Genomic DNA, 20,540 nt, shown 5'->3' with positions numbered 1-20,540 from the left:
GACTCTCCTGTCACCAATGTTATGTCACAGTATTCATTAAAACTTTCAAGGTGATTATTGGGTGTGCCGTCTATAAAGGGTCTTCTTTGTTGCTGGGGAATAGGATGTATCTATCCTGTTTGGCAAATGAGAGGCTAAGGCGCAGAAAGAGACTTACTTTCTGAAGCACAGTGCGTTGTGTTAAGGGAAGCCAGAGGGATTACACAGCAGGCCGACTAAGTAAGTGCTGAGAGCACCAGCAAAGGAGCCCCAAACTAGAATTTTTTAGAAAAAAATTAATCTTTGATGTTTCAGGAAAATCATTGAAGTAGTCATTGTAAGAAAAAAGTAACACAGACACTGTGGGACTACACGATAGTTACTTAATAGTTTAGTTTGGTTCCTAACTGGGCCCTGGTGAAACTCACATCTTTGTCTGTCTAGTGACCCACGGTCACTCACCTCCATTCTCATCTCTCAGGTAGAGTGATAACTGATCCCGTGGAATCCTGGCTTGTTGTTTCTTTTTTTCTCGCTGACCAATTACTGTTTTAGGTGATTCTTTTTGTTTGATTTGGCTTGGTGGTTTTAAGAATAATTAGGGTCTTTTTCGACATGCTCTTATGTATAGAAAAGCCCAAAGAATCCATTGGAAAACTCTTAGAAGTAATCAACAACTACAGCAAAGTTGCAGGGTATAAAATCAATTTGCATAAATCAGTAGCATTTCTATACTCCAATAATGAACTAACAGAAAAAGAACTCAAAAACACAATACCATTCACAATCTCAACAAAAAGAATAAAATACCTTGGGGTAAATTTAATTAAGGAAGTGAAGGACCTATATAATGAAAATTACAAGGCATTTCTGAGAGAATTGGATGACGACATAAGGAGATGGAAAGACATTCCATGTACATGGATTGGAAGAATAAACATAGTTAAAAATGTCCGTTCTGCCTAAAGCAATCTACAGATTCAACGCCATCCCAATCAGAATCCCAATGACATTCTTTACAGAATTAGAACAAAGAATCCTAAAATTCATATGGGGCAACAAAAGACCCCGAATTTCTAAAGCAGTCCTGAGAAAAAAAAACAAAACAGGAGGCATCACAATCCCTGACTTCAAAACGTACTACAAAGCTACAGTAATCAAAACAGCATGGTACTGGTACAAAAACAGGTGCACAGATCAATGGAACAGAATTGAAAGCCCAGAAATAAAACCACACATCTATGGACAGCTAATCTTCGACAAAGAAGCTGAGGGCCTACAATGGAGAAAAGAAAGTCTTTTCAACAAATGGTGCTGGGAAAACTGGAAAGCCACATGTAAAAGAATGAAAATTGACCATTCTTTTTCACCATTCACCAAAATAAACTCAAAATGGATCAAAGACCTAAAGGTGAGACCTGAAACCATAAGGCTTCTGGAAGAAAACATAGGCAGTACACTCTTTGACATCAGTATTAAAAGGATCTTTTTGGACACCATGCCTTCTTAGAGAAGGGAAACAATAGAAAGAATAAACAAATGGGACTTCATGAGACTAAAGAGCTTCTTCAAGGCAAATGAAAACAGGATTGAAACAAAAAAACAACCCACTAACTGGGAAAAAATATTTGCAAGTCATATATCTGACAAAGGCTTAATATCCATAATATATAAAGAACTCTCGCAACTCAACAACAAAAAATCAAACAACCCAATCAAAAAATGGGCTGGAGACATGAACAGACATTTCTCCAAAGAAGATATACTGATGTCCAATAGGCACATGAAAAGATGCTCATGATTGCTGATCATCGGGGAAATGCAAATCAAAACTACACTAAGATATCACCTTACATCCATTAGAATGACAAAAGTATCTAAAACTAGTAGTAACAAATGTTGGAGAGGTTGTGGAGAAAAAGGAACCCTCATACACTGCTGGTGGGAATGCATACTGGTGCAGCCACTATGGAAAACAGTATGGAGATTCCTCAAAAAATTAAAAATAGAGGGGCTGGCCCCGTGGCCAAGTGGTTAAGTTTGTGCGCTCCACTGCAGGCGGCCCAGTGTTTCGTTGGTTCGAATCCTGGGCACTGCTCATCAAACCACGCTGAGGCGGTGTCCCACCTGCCACAACTAGAAGGACCCACAACGAAGAATATACAACTATGTACTGGGAGGCTTTGGAGAGAAAAAGGAAAAAAATAAAATCTTTAAAAAAAGAAAAAAATTAAAAATAGAACTACCATACGATCCAGCCATCCCACTACTGGGTATTTATCCAAAGAGCTTGAAGTCAGCAATCCCAAAAGTCCTATGCATCCCAATGTTCACTGCAGCATTATTTACAATAGCCAAGACATGGAAGCAACCTAAGTGCCCATCAACAGACGAATGGATAAAGATGTGGTACATATGTACAATGGAATACTACTCAGCTGCAAAACAGAACAAAATCATTCCATTTGCAATAACATGGATGGAACTTGAGGGAATTATGTTAAGTGAAATAAGCCAGCGAGAGAAGGATAATCTGTGTATGACTCCACTCATATGAGGAATTTAAAATTATGGACTAAGAACAGTTTAGTGGATACCAGGGGAAAGGTGGGGTGGGGGGTGGGCACAAAGGGTGAAGTGGTGCACCTACAACACGAGTGACAAACATTAATGCACAACTGAAATTTCACAAGATTGTAAGCTATCATTAACTCAATAAAATTTAAAAAAAATTTTTAAATTTAAAAAAAAGAATAATTAGGGTCTTTTTGGAATTTAGTTCTATGATATTTTTAAATTAGTACAGATTTAAGATAAATAATAGTGACTGGCTTCCTCTTAAATATTCCAAGAACTGGCAAATACCAAAAATTTGAAAATTCAGACATGAAGACTTTTTAAAAAAATGATTCATAAATGGAGAGAATAATTTGAAGTAAGAAAAAGAAACTGCAGTCTAGAAGCATTTCCATTTGTGACTCCAGTGGTTCCTTAAGCAGACTTCCCTGGAACTTTCTCGTTCTGTATCTTCACAGAAGAAGGCAGAAATATTTTGTAGAAAGAGGGGCCTACAGTGTTAAAAGGCTTCAAGTGACTTAAGAAGCGTATCGGCCACATACAGGAGTGAATCCTGTTTGGATTCTGATTCCGACAAAGCGCTTAGAGGAAAAATTATGAGACAATCAAGAAGTTTAACATTGACTGGATGTTTGATGAAATTAAGGAATCTTTTAGGAATGATGATAGGACTGTAGTTATGTTATGAAGATGAACCTTTGTCTTATAGAGATATGCACTGAAATATTTATAGATGAGGTGATATGTCATCCAGGAAGTGCTTCCAGATAATCCAGTGAGGGGCGAGGAATGTGACTGGTGTGTGTAGGAAACAAAGATAGGCCAGAAGTTGATCACTGTTGATGCTGAGTCATGTATGCGTAGGGGTTTATTGTATTGTCTTCACTTTTTTATGTTTGAATTTTTTCATTAAAAAAATGTAAAGAAGTCTTTGCCCAATTATCCCCGCCAAATATCTTATTTTAATGTTTATGTATTTAATAATACTAAACTTTTAAAAATTACTTGGACTTCTTTTTTCATGAAATACCTGTTTATATCCTTTGATGCTTTTAAAAAATTGAACTTCTCATTTTTTTTTTTTTTTGAGAAAGATTAGCCCTGAGCTAACTGCTACCAATCCTCTTCTTTTTGCTGAGGGAGACTGGCCCTGAGCAAACATCTGTGCCCATCTTCCTCCACTTTATATGTGGGATGCCTGCCACAGCATGGCTTGCCAAGCAGTGCCATGTCCGCACCTGGGATCTGGGCCGGTGAACCCGGGGCCACTGAAGCAGAACGTGCAAACTTAGCCACTGAGCCACTGGGCTGGCCCCCACCCCCATATTTTTTTGATGTGTAAAAGTTTCTTATATATTAAAGATATTTACCATCTAAAATATGTATAAGAAATAGTTTTAGTTTACTAATGATGCTTTCTGCTGAATAGAATCTTTTAATTTTTAAAGTCTAAGAGCTGACATCAGTTTTTATATTATCTTACTTCATATCAAAGCTTTCGTGTTGTTTATAGGCTTTATTCTTTAGAGTTCACAGCAAGATTGAACAGAAAGTAGAGAGTTCTTACATGGCACTGCCCTACACACGGTCAGCCTCCCCGACCGTCAGCATCCCCCACAGAGTGGGACATTTGTTACAATTGATGAAACTTCAGTGACACAGCATAATCACCCAGAGTCCATAGTTTATCTCCGGATTCACTCTTGGTGTTGTACATTCTAGGAGTTTTGGTAAATGTATGGTGACATGTATTCACTGTTGTAGTATCACACAGACTAATTTCACTGCCCTGAACATCTTCTGTGCTTTGCCTATTTGTCCCTCCAACCCTTTTTTTTCAGAGCAAAATCTACGAATTTTTAATCAAACCAGGGCTTATTAAACACCTATTCAGAAGCTGTAAGCGATACCCATCATAAAGATATAATATCTTTTTTATAACTTTTTTTCACTTGCCGCATTCATTCGCGCTGTGTCCTCTCCCTCAGCGTGCTCCACCATTGGAGAGTAGGTTGCACACGTTCTCTTAGAAGAACAAGCAGATCGTCCTGTTTAACGGCAGCCTCTAAATTCAGGGAATTTGACATTGACGCAGTACTTTAAGCTACAACCCATATTTCAGTTTTCTCAGTTGTCCCAGTAAGGTCTTTTATAGCAATTTCTGGTGCGGGATCCAGTCAGGAGCACATGTTGTATTTAGCCATGTCTCTCTCTTCTTCTTTGATCTGAAATTGTTTCCTTAGCCTTTCCTTGTCTCTCATATTATTGACTTTTTTTAAGATTATGGGCCAGTTATTTTATGGAATTTCCCTTCATTTGGGTTTGTCTTGTGTGTCCTTGTGCTTAGGATTCAGGTTATACATTTTTATGTGATGTTGTATCCTTGTCAAGTATCAAATCCAGACACACATTGTGTCCATTTGTCCCTTATTGGTGATGTTAATCGATCATGTAGTTTCAGTGTTATCCATTTTATTCTCTGCGTAGTTACTATTTTTCCCTTTGCAATTAATAAGTAATTTATGGAGAGAGATTTCGTGACTCCTGTTTCTCATCAGACTCTTCCCCTCTCTCTATATAGCATCTAATCTTGGTTCTTGAATGAATCAGTTTTCACTGTGGTGCTTGAAAATCTATCATAGTAATTAAAAAACATTTAAAGAGTACTCGTATATGCTAGGCACTGTTCTAAGATTTTGTAAGAGCCCTACGAGGTGGGTGCCATTATTGCCCCCACTTTATAGATAAGGAAGCTGAGGTATGAAGAGGTTATCTGCCCAAGGTCACCAAACAAGTCAGTGTAGGTAGGCTTTGAACACAGGCTGTGTGGTTCCAGAGCAGAATCTGAGAGGGAAGTTACAGGTCAGGATTAGGTTGAGGAGTCATGACCCCTCTCTTTCTGGAGGAAATTTTGACTGTCAGATGGTCAGTGTTTTGTGCTCTTGCCCTTGTTCTCGGCTGATAGGTCAATCTTGGAGCCACTTTTGGAGCGCAGGGCCTCGTCAGGTGCCAGAGTTGAAGATCTGCCCCTGAGAGAAGACAGTGAGAACCGGATGAGCAAGTTCAAGAGAAAAGACTGGAGCCTGAGCAAGTCCCAGGTCATTGCAGAGAGAGCACCAGAACCTGACCTGATGGTAAAAAAAAATAGCACCAGAGCTTTGCCAGTGCTTTCCCTGTAGCCAGGCACATCCCCGTTCCCTTCACAGCCGTGAGTCCCCAGATGGAAGCCTGGCAGTGGCTTTCCCAGAATGCAGTAGCCTGTGGTGGTGTCGGATCTCAGATGGTGCTGAGAAAAGCACGTACAGGGAATTTGAGTCTCTACATCAATAATGGCTCAAGATCTGGTACCCACAATATAAACTTGTGGGTTGATGCTTGGAGTTGTGGTTCTCGCCACCATGTTCCATGAGTCAGTCCAAAACATTGTCATTTCTCTTCTTTTAACTTAAAAAAATGAGGTACTTTTTCTTGCAAAAGCCACATCGAGTTAAGTGTGGCAAGATCAACTTTCCCTGAGAATCAGGGTGGCTCATTTCCAACCTAAATGACACAGTCCACCTGTGGTCAAAATTAAGTCCGTGGCCTGCCAGAAAACGGTCTGTGGCCCAATGATTCCCTGTCAGTCTCTTTGCCGTGGTGCGCACCGCCTGACGGTGGAGTAAGCTTCAAAATGGCCCCTGGCATTACGCCCTTTAACAAGTTTCTGCTCAGTAGACAAGGTTGTTCAGTGTTGATGAGCTCAGCCTTCCTAACTGTGAGGATGTTTTTCTGTGTCTCCCCCCCCCCGTGCTAGAGCCCCTCCAGAAAAACACAAAGGCCAAAGAGTCTCCAACTGTCGGACAGTCGGCTGACGCCGTTTCATGGTTCCTCACCTCCTCAGTCGACGCCCTTGAGCCCGCCTCCACTCACTCCTAAGGCTACCAGGACCCTGAGTAAGTTTCCTATATATGTGCCTTAGATCTGTTTTACAAGAGAATGGAGTATGTTTGTGAACCTGGGCAATTTTTAACAAAACTGCCACCAGGTGTACGACATCGTGGTCAAGTTGGTCCAGCTCAGTGGTAGTGGGTATAAAACAATTAGACTAGAGTTTGATGAGGAGTCCTTTTGGGTTGTTAGTACTCAGTAAGCTTTTCTGTATCCTGATCCAAAGGGTCTCACTGCCCCTTTTCCAGTTGTAAATGTGTAAATGAAGTAGATGCATGCCAGGACCAGATAGGAAGTGAGTAACTTATGAACTAATGGGTAGGTAGCCCTGTATTTTAGGCAGGGGAGGGTCTGAAGTAAGGGCAAGAAGTAGACCCATTCCATATACTATTTGCAATCAGACTTGGGGAATCAGCAATACACATGCCTGAGAGGAATTACAAAGTACCCTTGATACAAAGGAATAATGGAGAGGCAGGTCATCCTGCCACACGGGAGACAAAGGTCAACCAAGAGTTAGAATCAGGGAAGGTTTCCTGGAGGAAGTGGCAATCGCACCTTTTAAAGGATGAAACTAAGACAGGTCAGTTAAATTTAACCAAAATTTATTGGCCGCCTACTATGTGACCTTTTTTCTAAGTCCTTGGGATGTATGGGAGAGCAGAGCAATACCCTAAGTTCTAGAAACTGTTCTTCTGTTCAGCTTAATAGTAAAAACCCTGAACCAAAAGTGGAATTTTTACTTCAGAAGTTTTTATGAATCCTGCTGGTGAGCGAGGGGTGCTACATTTGTCACCAGGGGTGAGAGGTCTTTTTCGTTCTGTCCACAGAAACCATGGAATATGATCTTAGCGATTTGATTGACCAGGTTGGTTTAGGTGTTAACGTGGCAAGCAGAAGTTCTGTGAGATTCCTGGATGACTTCTTCTCTCTGCTCATCTCCTTTGCATCATTTCTAGGCTCCCCCTCTTTGCAGACAGATGGGCTGATGACTGCTCCTGTCCCACCACCCCCTCCCCCCAAAAGCAAGCCCCATGAGAGCAGCCAGAGGAACTCCACGGAGGTAGGACATTGGGGCTGACCCTGGGTCCAGAGAGCAGCACTCATGGGAGCGCAGCCTTGGAGTTTCCATGCTTTTTAGGAGGCAGGTTTCCCATAGATTTGTCAGTCTAAGCAGTTCTTGGTTCATTCCTGAAACCATGGAAAATAGGGGAGTTTTCCATGGGAAGGAAGATACACAGTAGACCTTTTCATCAGACTGAAGGTGGAGGGCTCCTCTGTACCTCAGCCTGGGTACAGGTGAGTGAAATAAGTGAGTTCTGTTCACATTTCCAGAGTTTACTTTTCTGAGTGAGTGACAGTTATTCTGGAATGGCCTCTGATGGGTTTCGTTTGTTCATTCAACAAATATTTATGGAGTGCCCACTGTATGTATGCCAAGTACCCAAGTGGTGGGGAGATAGCAGAGTTGGTGTGCCTCTGATTAACTCAAGAAGGACAAGGAGGATAAATCAGTCTTATTTCGGTTTTCACCTTGCAAAGGCTGTGTAGATAAATTCACATCAGTTAGAAGCTAAAGCAGACGTCAGAATGTGGAGGAGAAGGCAGAATTGGGAAGACAGATAAGACTCACTTCTATTTTCCTGTGTCTGCTCCCTCAGATTGCCCCCCCATTGCCTGTCCGGAGAGAAGCCAAGGCCCCACCCCCACCCCCTCCAAAAGCTCGGAAGTCTGGCATCCTTTCTTCTGAGCCTGGGTCCCAGTAAGGATCTTGTCCGCTCTCTGGAACTCTGAGCACCTCGGACAGCTGATGCCTGAGAACTGGCCCAACGAGGCAGTGTCCTCATTGCACCGGGCCCCCTGCTGACCGCCCTTCCTGACCTGGGATGAGGTTCAGCGGCTCAAAACTGCTTTTGTTGTTTTGAAGGCGTCTCTTTGATTGATGTTTGAGCCATGCCACATCTTCTCCAGTCCACGCGGAATTCCAGAATTGGCTGTATCCTGTGTGTTTCTCAAGGGAGAGCTCTCCCTGGCCATTATTAAATGTCAGCCTCCAGTGCGGAACCCCGGGGGCCTACAAAAGCCTGGACAAGTTCTTCCGCAGTGTTGGAACAACCCAGTAACCGACTCCTTGGAGGGACTTCCTGCTTTGCTTCTGGAAAGCTGTGCTTCAGACTTAGTTTTCTCACGTGGACATACCCTATCTCGTAAAATGTTGGGAAAGACGGATATCAACTACTTTGGTAGCCAAAATAATCTTATCTTTCTAACGTCTACTGTGTCTCCTTTGAGGAAAGAATATATTTTAATGGAGATTGGCTGCTTTCAAGTATGAATGGCTATCATTATTGAAAAAACATGGACTCAGTCATGAGCCCTGAGCTCCTGTGTCCCCCCACCCCCACCGACTTGTGACACAGGAAAGCTGCCCCAACCCTCCCAGGGGTCGCTCACGCTCCTGACTAGTGGACTAATGGCCCTCACCACACGGCAGTCGCTCCTTCCTACCATGGACTCCTTTGAAGCTCTTTCTTTCACACACAGTTTCTTGTCCTGTCCCCTCCTCTGAGCTCAGATCACTGGATATAAGGGATTAGAAGCCCAGGCTCAACAGCTTCTCTTCCAGATCCCGTTTGGAGGGCTCAGCGGCCCCTGTCTGCAACCTGATTTTACCCTGAAGTGCAATATCTCCCTTTGATTATTTATTCCTCTTGATTGTGGAATTAATTTGATTACATGTTTATGGTACTAATGTCAGTGCTCCTTTCAGAAAGAAAAAGTGGGGTGATTTAGATAACAGATATTACCTACACCTACATAAACAGCCGCACAAAGTTAAAGACATTTTGAGCTAGAAGGGCCTTAAAGGCCGGACACACCACTCGCTGATTTTGCAGATAAGGAAATTGAGGCTAACCGCAGAAAACCCTATGAGAGATTCGTACCAACTCAGCTTGCTAATTAAGGCTGTCCCCGGTAACACTTAGATTAGCAGACAACCCTGCCAACTCTTTAATCCCTCCCCCAGTTGGAACAGCAGTGGAGGTGTCCCCGACGTTTCTAGTCTGCTTAGGTGTTTATGGCAAAGTAGAACACTCTTTGGGTGTGGGTCCCCCAGCTCCACATGGGGAAGCTCACCAGGAGTCTCTCCCACCAGCGGGCCCAGGCCCCTTTCCTCTGAGGTCAAGGGAGGAGAGAAAAGGGTTTCAGCTCCGAGAATTGGGATTTGCTTTCCTGCCTCTTTGCTTGTGTGCCTGCGTCACCACGACCTCTCTTAGGAGAGACATGTTCATTCATCATAGGGTCTGGGAAGGAAAACCTCTGAGATGTGTCCACCGTTACTCAAGAAGAGAGTGTACATGCTTAAAAGCGGCGAGGAGAAGCTTATTCTTCACCACCATCCAGAAGAACCTACAATGTGATATAATGGGAAGAGCCCGGGCTTTGGAAGAAAAGCCATTCGGTGTCAGATCATCCCAGCTACATCATCTGTTAACTTTGCAAACTTCCTCAAATTATTTGAAATTCTCTGAGCTTTCCTTTTTTCACCTTTCGAAATGAGGATAAAACCTGCCACACAGGTATTGTGAGGTTCAGATGAGATCGAATATATGAAGTAGCAGGTACTCATGGCATGGTCCATCCTTCTCTCTGCTAGGCCTGAGTACAACTCAGAACTCTCTAAGAGCGTTGTTGACGCTCCTTGTTTTTCAAGGTAATTTGGAATGGGAGTGCAGGTTAGTTCCACACATACAGTCCTTCTCCCAAAGACGGCATCTTTTGGAGTCTCTTTCATAGTCACTTATGACTAGAGACACAGTGTTAACAAGAACTGAAGAGGGCTTGAAGTGGACAGAACTCGAGAGATTGAAGGAAGAGAATGAAGAGGAGGGGTGGAAGGCTGATGAGGAGCCTGGTAGACTGGTGGGAGGGGATGTGTCTGCCTCACCCTACTTTCCAGGCTGCCATTAAAATAGAAAGCTGTAAACTGGGTCACGAACAAGCCAAACCTAACGCACGTCCCTTCAGCGCAGTGGAGGTGACTCCTACAGTCTGGGCTTTGATCAGAGGCTGGGGAAATCTGGTCCATCAATGCCCAAATACCTTCCATTTTTTAATATAACGCATTCTTCCATATGACTCCCTTTCCACATTAATGGAAATACTAGGTCTCTCCTGCCTGAATTCAAAGCATTCCAGGTAATGTTGTGAATAATAAATTATAGGGGACATTGGAAGGGTCTTCTCCCTTGGAAGCTACTGGATTAGAAAGAGTCATACTTGACAAAACATCATAAATGTTGTCTGTCCTGAAGTCCACGAGGAAGACTGCAAAGAAATGCCTTATGATTACCTTAAATAAGGGAGCAATGAGGGGCAGGGAATAAAGGAGAAGAAGTGGGTTTTTTCCCTTGATAAGAACTCTGGAGCATTGACAGACATTGAAAGTAGCCCCCAGATTGTCGCAAACTTTGTGGATATTAATTTATGGAATTTTCTTTTAGTCCCTTTTTTTCTCTCTCTGTGTCCTGGTGATTTGTCTTGCTTTGAAATTTTTTTTCAAGAATTGTTTCCTTCAACATGTATTAAGCCCTTGCTGAATGCCAGGGTGTGGCTATTCAGTGTGTTCAGTGGGAACAGCCTTGGTGTACAAAGGCTGTGGTGTGCTGTGGGATTGTCAAGAGGAAAGTGAAACCCTAGATAAGGCTGCTGGAAGCTGGGTTGCCTTCTCCTCTGCCACCTTCCCATCTTGATTCCAAAATTAGTCATTTTCTCCTGGCAGAGAGACCCATTGCAAACTGCTGCCACACCACAGACCCCTAAGAAGACACCGGAGATAACCCAGGATCTGAGATACCAACCTACCTTTGCTAAGCCTTTCCGAGCTACCTTTTCCTTCCCCTCTACTTGCCCCAGATCATGGGGTGATTTCTTGTTTTAAGATTGAGAAATAACTTACCTACTCTTAAGGGCACAAATCTTAGGTGCACAGATGGATGAAATTTTCCGTAGGTATACACTCCTGTCACCACCTCTCGGATCCAGACATACACTACTTCCAGCACCTCTGTGTCCACCTGTCATTTTGCAAAAGGTATTTAGAAGTCCCTTCAAATTTGTACCTTCCTTCCCTCACTTCGAGGGTTCAATTACAAGGAGAGAAAAACCCCACCATCAACACAAAACAAGACCGTAAAGAGTGTGCACCTGTTGGCAAGGCAATTCGTAGTCAGTCCCTGGGCCGCAATTGCCTCGTGTACATATATATGTACACACGTATATATATTTGAGGCTACATGTCTTCAGATCCTTTCAGCCCCTAGCGTGCTTTTATTCTAAGTGAATGAAAAAGAGTCAGAAGGAAACTAAGTTTCTGAGGAAAGGCTTTTAGGCTCGTGCACCATGACCAAGGGGGATTTTAAAATTAAGTTGGAAAAGGTGAGTTCCTCTTTGCGTAGGTTGACAGTGGAATCGTCAGTTCTAATCTCCAAAAGAAAAAAGACAGTTTTCCTTTCAAGTTGATGATTTCAGACTGATTCTTCTAATCCGGTCAAGGCTGGTCTTCAGTGTATGCTGCCCGAACTCATCTGTGAGTCAGATTTTGTGAGTTGTTCATCCAAACTGTGTCAAAAACTGTTGCCATGATTTTGTAACCTAGTTGGGTTTCAAACGCGGACAGTTAGGAATATGTGCATTGAAGCAGAAACATTTTGTTCAGATTTGCTGTTATTTATTTTTTAAATTAAAAATGGAAATGTATTTAAGGTTCCTTGTGTTTAGTTTGTTATGACCCGGATGTTAGGGAAATGCAGTTGTTCCTGCATTTTTGTGGTTGACACCTTCTTCACAACACCTCACACACAGACTCCCTCCTTCCCACGGCACAGCTCCTTTCTTACTGGTCCTGTCAGTTTAAACTTGAACTGGGGGGTCGTTGAGTCATCTTTGCCTGGAAGCAATAAAAACTACAAACCATTTGGTTCTTCCCTCACCTTGCCTCCCTCATCCATCCCTTTGGCATCTGAGCTAAGCTGACAGTTTCTTTTTTCTTTTAATTTTTTCTCTTCTTCTTTCCCAAAGCCCCCCAGTACATAGTTGTATGTTTTCGTTGTGGGTCCTTCTAGTTGTGGCATGTGGGATGCCGCCTCAGCATGGCCTGATGAGCGGTGCCATGTCCGCGCCCAGGATCGGAACCAGCAAAACCTTGGGCCTCCAAAGCGGAGCTGGCGAACTTAACCACGCGGCCCCGGGGCCGGCCCCTGAGCTGACAGTTTCTGATAACAATTCATTCGATACAATAGGTTCTATTTCTTCACTTATTCTCCGTAGATAATTAGCAGAGGTAAAGGGACATAAAGAGGTTGAAGGAGTGTCTGATAACTTACACAGAAAGGATAGGAGCCAATTCTCAAACTAGGTTGAACTTTGGTAACCCCTGGGAAGAGGCCAGCCCACAGACCAATTAGAATTGCCAAGGGAGGGGAATGGGGCCCAGGCATCAGTATTTCTTTTGTCTCCCCGTGTTATTGCAGTGTTACACCAAGGTTGAGAACTCCTACCTCTGAGGAAATAACAGCTTTAGAAAATTGGCGTTCACAATGTGTTTCTTCAACTCCCAGCTGATGGTGTCTCGTGTTGGAGAGGGGCAGCCGCACTTCAATGAGAATACTCCTTGAAGTCGTGGCCTTATGCCTAAGGGGTCTTTTTTGTTTTCTTAAGAAAATGTCCCAGTGCTTTTAAACATTTGCAATGTATTGCTTTTTAGAGTAATAATGCTCCACTGTCTGTATACGTAAGAATCACTGGGATGCTTATTAAAAATGCAGATGGCCTGGGCCCCAGAGAGTCTGAATCAACAAGCCTGGGGAGTCTTTGGATCTAGGGTCCCCACTGAGAAATACTGCTTTAGTGCACCTTCCACTCTGAACGTTTTAAGTGCTGTTATCGCGTGCGGTGACTTTTGGCGTCTTTCCCAGTCATCTCTAGGACACTACAGTGTCTTAAACCCTCTCCTAACATGGTCTATCTTCAAGCCATTCTTTTGCTTACTTGATCATTTAAAGCCATACATATTTGAGATAGTTAAGGCCACATATATTGAGAACATCTCATTAAATGTATCATTTGGTGTGTTTCCTCCCTCTTTATTTTGAAAGGCTGCAGACTCTTTTTCGAGGCTTCATTGATGAGTTAGAGAGTTCTTCAGATTCAACAAGATGTTTAAAATTTTAACAAAAGAGTCATTTTCACTCTCCTCCCCCTTAATCATTTGGGTCTTTTGAGAATCAGATACCCTGCATGTTCACATAAGTCACAAATCACTGGGTGCCGTCCCAGGCCTCTGACATCAGCATCAGGTAGCTGGATGAGCATCTTCTTTGTATCACCTTCAGGGAGGCCCACAGCTGCCTCCAAAGAATTGGTCCCAAAGACAAGCTTTGGCGAAGGAAACCTGACACTCCAAACAGGATGCATAAAAATAAGTGGATGTGTTCCCTTCTTTTTTTAAATGTGTTAACTAATGTAAAGATTCTAAATGATTTTGTTTTTATTAAGAAAAATGAATATTTACTAAGTTACTGGCAAATAGAAACTTCTTATCCTGCCTTATATGTCTCGATTAATGAAATAATGTGGTTTTGCCTTTTGTTCCATAAAGTAGATTATGGGCCACATCTCTGCCTAATTTTATGAAAGTGGGAGTGAAGTTCTTTGATTCAATATCAGAGATTCCTCCATGGGAGATGTTTGGGAAATCTAGCATTGTGCAATAGTAAATATAGTAATATATAGTTTTATATATTAATTTTACACTCTCTCTATATATAATATATAATATTATGTAACATATAATTACTATAATATAATTATATGTAATATATTAATTTTATATAATAAAAATAATAGTAAATATTTGTATTAAAATGGGAGGATTTTCTCCCCCATGGTCTGTTTCTGATCCCTGTTCAAATTCCTTAGCACAGGTCTTGCCCTTTTCTGAGGTGGAGGGGCAGGGAGAGGGGAAGGAAGGTTCCATTTGTCTGATTGAAAGAGATAAAGGGCCTAAATCTCTGCCATGTGAATGTAGGCACTGTTTACTGCTGTGATATCAGGCAAGTTATCTGAAATTTGAGTTTTTCAAATGGTCTCATAGTCATTGAAAGTTATAAGGATAAATGAGAATGTTAGTGTCATAGTGTCTGGGACCTTATAGAGAAATGGTCAGCAGTAAATTGCTACATGAGCCCCAGTGTCCTGTTTCAGGTCCCATTAACAAAATAACGGAGCTTCCAAGTCCAGTTCCATTGGCAGCTCAACGTGCAATACAGGGCCACTGACCATGGAACCCGACAGAACGGAGCGGGTCTCAACTATGGGAGCCCCAGTTTCCTCATTTTAAAGGAGGACAATAATATCTACTTTCCAAGGTCATTATGAGGGCTGATGAAAACATTTATGCTTATATCTGTGCTTATATCATTTATCCTTCTATTATGCTTATATCAATGCTATTTGACCAGGGAACAGAGCACCTGAATCCTGTCTTCAACTGACTCTACACTCCATAGCATTTCTCAAGAGAAATACCAGAGATCAGGCAGGTGAACACTGTTATTTTTAGGCTTGGTCCCAAACCTCAATATGCACCACTTGCTCTGGTGAACTCGGAGAGGCCACGTGGGGCCAGAAGGAGCGTTGGACTAGGAGCCCAGCAGGGCTTCCTTTCCCCTAAGACTCTCTCTGGTTCCAGCTGACTTTCAAAGGGGTTGGAGACAATCTGGGAAGGGAAATTCTCTCCAAGTGGGAGGGAGCCTTGGCCTGGCCTAATCTTAGTTCTATGGAGTATGATCAAAGATAAAACTATAATCCCACAGAAAACTACTGAATCGACTTTCTTGGCCTGGACCAAAAGGTGACAGTTCCTGCGGGGCAGGCTGGTGGTGGAGGCGAGCCGCGGGATTCCTTTAGTCACCAATAATGGTGACTTTGCGTAATCTCATCTCTGTTCTCATCTGCCCCTATAGACAGACTTGGGGTTCTCCTCTTTAGGGGCTTACAGTGTCGCCCCCCCACCAGAGTTCTGAGTAAGAGAAATACTTAATTAACATTTATGCCACTTTATTCACAACACAGCACTTCGTTATGAAATACGTGCAACTTAGCAAAAGAATTTCTGAAATTCATGCAATTTTCAGTGTCCGGATTATACTGAGGTGTTGTCAATCCTTCTGGCTCAGTGGATTTAAATCTTCTTCTGCCCAGTTTCCTCTTCAATCAGGCTTTCCTGAAAAATATGTGAGTAACAGACCTATCAGGGTTGATTTTATCAGCCGAATGTCATTATGTTTTTGACATTTTAATTTCTAAAAGATAAATATAGAAAGAATAGATTATTTTTGTGCACTAGATATTGCTGGAGAGATAGAACAGATGAGTTGATTTCAAGTTGTTTAATAAACATAAAATCTCCGTTGCCAGTTCAAGGATAGGAGGTGAAGGAAAGCTCTCATCTGTCAGTTTGCTGTTAACCCAGCTTTTGCTTCAATTCCTTTCTAATGTCGTGTTTGGGAAATTTCAGTTTGCTGTTATTTTTGTCATGTAGTAAGCAAGATTAGAAAAAGAAATAAAGATGTCTGTGTTTTTTCCTTCGTCCTGTGGGTGTGGAAATTGAGGTCAATGGAGAAATGAAAACCATAGCTTAGCTTCATGTATGATTTGTTAGGGCTTTCCCTGCTCCTGGGCGTGACTGATGATTAACTGTAATGCCTTCTAACTTCTATGAATAAGTGGACCGTGGAGCTGAGAGCACCAACACTGAATTCAAGACTCAACTTCTCCCTTCAATTCTCTTTATACGTTTTTTTTTAGTCAAAAAACTACATTAGGTTAGATTTCCATTTTGGGTGGGAATTTGGAGATTGTTATACTCCAATCAGAAAACTGGAAATCAAATATGTGGCTCTGAATTATACAGTTAATAGTTTGGAATTTTTTCTTCAAAAGGGGGAAAAAAACAACTAGAGCACTATTTTCATTTTTACATTTTCTTTGGAAAACCATGTCATACCAAGAACAGTTGAAGAATCCAGTGGAGAAGTGTGGATTCGCCTGGATTAGAATGGTCTAGGGTTTGATGAATGTACTTGAAGAACTGACACGTAGCCGTGGGAAGAAATTTTTTTTTTTTTTGAGGAAGACTATCCCTGAGCTATCATCTGCCAATCCTCCTCTTTTTTGCTGAGGAAGACTGTCCCTGAGCTAACATCCATGCCCATCTGCCTCTATTTTATATGTGGGACGCCTACCACAGCATGGCGTGCCAAGTGGTGCCATGTCCGCACCAGGGATCTGGGCTGGCGAACCCCGGGCTGCCGAAGTGGAACGTGTGCACTTAACCGCTGCACCACCGGGCCGGCACAAGAAATTTGTTTTGTCATTCATCCCAAAGGCTAGAGCCAAGATTAGGAGATAAAGATTACAGAGAGATTTCAATTCAATTTAAGAAAAAAAAGGTTCTAACCATTATTAGTACTATCTAACCATTGAAAGGGGGGTATCATGAACTAGTGAGGCCCCTACCACAGGCGAATTCAGGCAATCGGGAAGGTAAGCCCGACAGTGCCTGAGAGGGGGTCATTCTAAGTGGACAACCCAAGAGTTGGTACCCAAGGACCTTTCCATCTCTAAGGCTCCATGTCACGATCACTGTAACTCACCAGAGCTCCTTTGAGGTCCCTGAGGGGAGAGCGGGGCTGGTGAACCGTGCATTCGAAGCGCTGAGGTTCTGCTGGTTGATTAACCTCTTTGGCTATCTGAGGGAAAAAATGTGATTTTTGGAGATGGAGATAAAGAAATGAAATGGTATTTTCCATTCCCACCAAAAATTGTGTGTGGAAAACGAGGTCAAGGGGATGCGGAACTGAGAGTTGTGGGATTGAGATGGAGACCTGAAGAACGTAGATCCGCCATCGGGCCTTTTTCAGGTTGGTGTGGGATTCTGGAGGTAATGGCGAGAGGAAGGAGGGAGAATGTTTTCTCCCGGAGATGATGAGAATGAAGTACTTTGAACCTCCTGAGGGGATGATATAAAAAAATGCAAGAGCTTACACTTATAAATAGGGTTGATTTTTATTTTCTAGTTTTTACCAAATATTTCATAGTTAAGTGAGAACTGCTTCACATATAATCCGTGGAGGGGAGACTTCAGATTCTGGGCTTCTTTATTTCATACTAAATTATCTTTATTATTTCTCCAAAAAGAGTTATTTCTCTCCAATGAAAACTGAATAGTTTAAGTTTCTCTAGCTAAGTTTCCTGTTCTCAGCCCTATATTAAGTGTCCCAGCCCCGAAGTGCTCATCATTTGGGGTCTAGTTCATTTCCCATTAACTTAAAAAAAATTACAACTGCTTTTTATTAATCCACTAACATTTTTTGGATTAACCGGCTAACGTATAAGGCCTTTCTCATGTAATCCTCACATGACCTTAAGAAGTCACATTTTATGGATTAAAGACCAAGTACTCGACATTCATGCTGGTACTAGTTCTGAAATCTAGTTTATACAAAATCAAATCCAGCATATTTTCCAAAATCAAATCCAGCATATTTTCCATTATATATTTTGTCTCCTTGAGCTTCTGACTCCTCCACTCTAGCGGCCTCCAACTTCTTTGCTTAAATGCCCATACCAGCAAAAAGAAATTATAGAGCATGCACTCTTGCTACTTATTTGTAAATTACACAAATGTACCACTGACCTAATATCATGGATATTTTTTTTAAATTTTTTTTAATATTTTATTTTTTTCCTTTTTCTCCCCAAAGCCCCCCGGTACATAGTTGTATGTTCTTCGTTGTGGGTCCTTCTAGTTGTGGCATGTGGGACGCTGCCTCAGCGTGGTTTGATGAGCAGTGCCATGTCCACACCCAGGATTCGAACCAACGAAACACTGGGCCGCCTGTAGCGGAGCACGCGAACTTAACCACTCGGCCACGGGGCCAGCCCCATATCATGGATATTTTTAAAAAAATAAAATAAAAAAAAAAAACTAACAAGAAGTTCTAAGATTTTCTTTCCAAATCCCAAAGAATCACCTTGCACTAGAGACCTTGGCTCCATCCCATTGTTTCTAGTTCCTTTGGCAATTCTATATGTTGAGAGGACAACACGCCACTTTGCACTTGTTGCTGTATTCTCGTGGAATTGTTCCTGCTCTGTTTCATTAGTCCCGGTCTGATTTGAAGGTGGGAATGGGACTTCGCTTTGTACGCGTGTCATCTCCCCCAGAATACCCAGGACACAGAGAGCCTGGAGTAGCTCTGCTGGGCTGCACACAGAATGTTAGCGTAGTGAAATTGAATCACATAAGCCACGTCCTATTTTGGAGATGAGAGAGACTTACCTCTTGGAAAGAATCAATCAAATTGTCAGCATTTCTCTTTCCTCCAGGGCGCAATCCATAGGACCAGTGTTGGCTGGAGCAGCCCACCACACATAAAGTCAGCAGAATAAGTCCAGCTAGAAGTTTGGGAATCGGCTCCATTCTAAGGAACATCAATGCAATAATCAAAAGAGAGTCAGATGGGCAGAGAAACACCTCTTTGGTGACAAGCCTAACATTGGTATTGCTAACCCTGCCGAAGATGCACGTGGGAGTCATCTACAGTTTTCACACACAGACACTAAAACGCGCATACCCATTTGCTTGCCTTGAGTTTCCAGTAACCACTGGGACAAAAATCAGTACTTTAAACTCACATGCTCAGTACTTTTTAGTGCTAAGCTAATCTGTTTTTATTTTTATTATTTATTTGGTTATCCAAACCCCACCTTTTTGCCTTCACATTTTACCCCCTGTGGACTGGTTTTCAGCTGTATCATTCCTGAGTTGAAGAGCACTGGACCATCTGCTCTGAAAAGCAGCTCCTGCTGGGCATCCTGGCTGGGGTAAAGTTGCTTGACATTAAACGGCTGTGCTATGGTACTAACTACATTTCGCTGAGTAAGCGTCCTCTAGTCTTCCATGCGTTACTGCGGGCCAGACCATCTGGGAAAGTGAGCGGAGACTCAACACTTTTCAAAGCACTGAGTCCCAGACCAGATGGCTCCCTGGCCAAGGCAGCCTCAAATTATCTAACGACATGTGGAATTCTCACAAAGAGGAGACTTCAAATTAATTTTCATTTGATGGGGAAGAAGCTGAAGACAAAATCAAATACTGGTTGATGAGCTGTTGAAATTCCCCAAAGCCTGGATCTCTATGGCTGGAGGTAACAAGGACCTTGAAGGTCAAGGTTCTTTAGATACCGTCACACCTGGATTTAGCCCTTAGGGTATAGAATGCCCTATAGACAGACATGAGGTCCAAAAAAAGTGCTAGAAATACGAAGCATTTTACCTGTTTGAGGGCGAAGAGCCAAAGGAATCCCAGCTTCGTTTGGAGTATGCTGAGTACTGTCACTTTTCGTCTTCCTAGCTTCCTTTTTATATGAAACTTTTCCAGAACACTGAAATCTCTCCCGCTGGTAAATTATACTGCACTCGGACTATGATTTATTATTTTTTTACTAGTAATTTTTTTTTAATCCTCACATAAAGCCCTTTAATGGTGTATGTAGTTGGAACACCTACTGGTCTATCTGTTAAATTTACTTAAATCTTGGCTGTTAAAACCTCAGCTAAGACTTTAATAGCCGAGGCGGCAATTCAGAGATTAACATCTAGCTAGGTTGGATTCCCTTGAGAAAACTGACAGACCTATCAAGAGTTCAAGGAAAATAGCTCTCCTAGATGAAGTGATGTTAAATGCGTGCATAAAAACTTCACAAAGGAAGCCGCAACAGTTATAGAAAGAAGTTGAGTCAGGATGCCTGGGAGCTGGTCTCAGTTCTTAGATTCCTCATTAGTAAAAGGAGCTGATTTATAAACAATAGGTGATTATTGGCACTATACCAAGCCCACAGAGGATCCTAATGTAGATCATGTGAGTTTGAAAATTTCCAAGTCTCCTACCCACCAGCTTCCCTCTTTGACTTTTCTTGGAGGGCTTCTGT

At 42.3% G+C, this 20,540-nt stretch overlaps 2 protein-coding genes across 6 annotated transcripts in view; one reads left to right on the top strand and one right to left on the bottom strand.

Moving 5' to 3' along the window:
* DOCK5 (dedicator of cytokinesis 5) overlaps positions 1 to 12,243 on the top strand; it is a 207,442-nt gene extending 195,199 nt beyond the window's left edge. For all 4 annotated transcript variants that reach the window (XM_014830495.3, XM_070505184.1, XM_070505186.1 and 1 more), the window contains 4 exons: positions 5,522 to 5,690; positions 6,350 to 6,488; positions 7,443 to 7,546; positions 8,145 to 12,243. In XM_014830495.3, the coding sequence (XP_014685981.2) occupies positions 5,522 to 5,690; positions 6,350 to 6,488; positions 7,443 to 7,546; positions 8,145 to 8,249 (517 nt within the window). In that variant the 3' untranslated portion in view covers positions 8,250 to 12,243. The remainder of the gene's footprint in view (positions 1 to 5,521; positions 5,691 to 6,349; positions 6,489 to 7,442; positions 7,547 to 8,144) is intronic.
* A 3,350-nt stretch (positions 12,244 to 15,593) lies between these two features.
* Positions 15,594 to 20,021, bottom strand: GNRH1 (gonadotropin releasing hormone 1). 2 transcript variants are annotated; one of them, XM_044766848.2, is made up of 4 exons: positions 19,886 to 20,021; positions 18,890 to 19,031; positions 17,202 to 17,297; positions 15,594 to 15,769 (listed from the first exon to the last, which is right to left on the bottom strand). In XM_044766848.2, the coding sequence occupies exons 2-4, from the start codon at positions 19,028 to 19,030 to the stop codon at positions 15,728 to 15,730; spliced, it is 279 nt and encodes a 92-aa protein (XP_044622783.2). In that variant the 5' UTR covers position 19,031; positions 19,886 to 20,021; the 3' UTR covers positions 15,594 to 15,727. The 2 variants fall into 2 exon arrangements, with proteins under 2 accessions (XP_044622783.2, XP_014685980.3); XM_014830494.3 differs by lacking the exon at positions 19,886 to 20,021 and having other exon boundaries at positions 18,890 to 19,282.
* Positions 20,022 to 20,540: the final 519 nt, after the last annotated feature.

The sequence above is a fragment of the Equus asinus genome, chromosome 3 (genome assembly GCF_041296235.1).
Source record: "Equus asinus isolate D_3611 breed Donkey chromosome 3, EquAss-T2T_v2, whole genome shotgun sequence".
Taxonomy (NCBI): Eukaryota; Metazoa; Chordata; class Mammalia; order Perissodactyla; family Equidae; genus Equus; species Equus asinus.
Note: the sequence above shows the minus strand (reverse complement) of the source record. Positions and strands in the feature narration are given on the sequence as shown.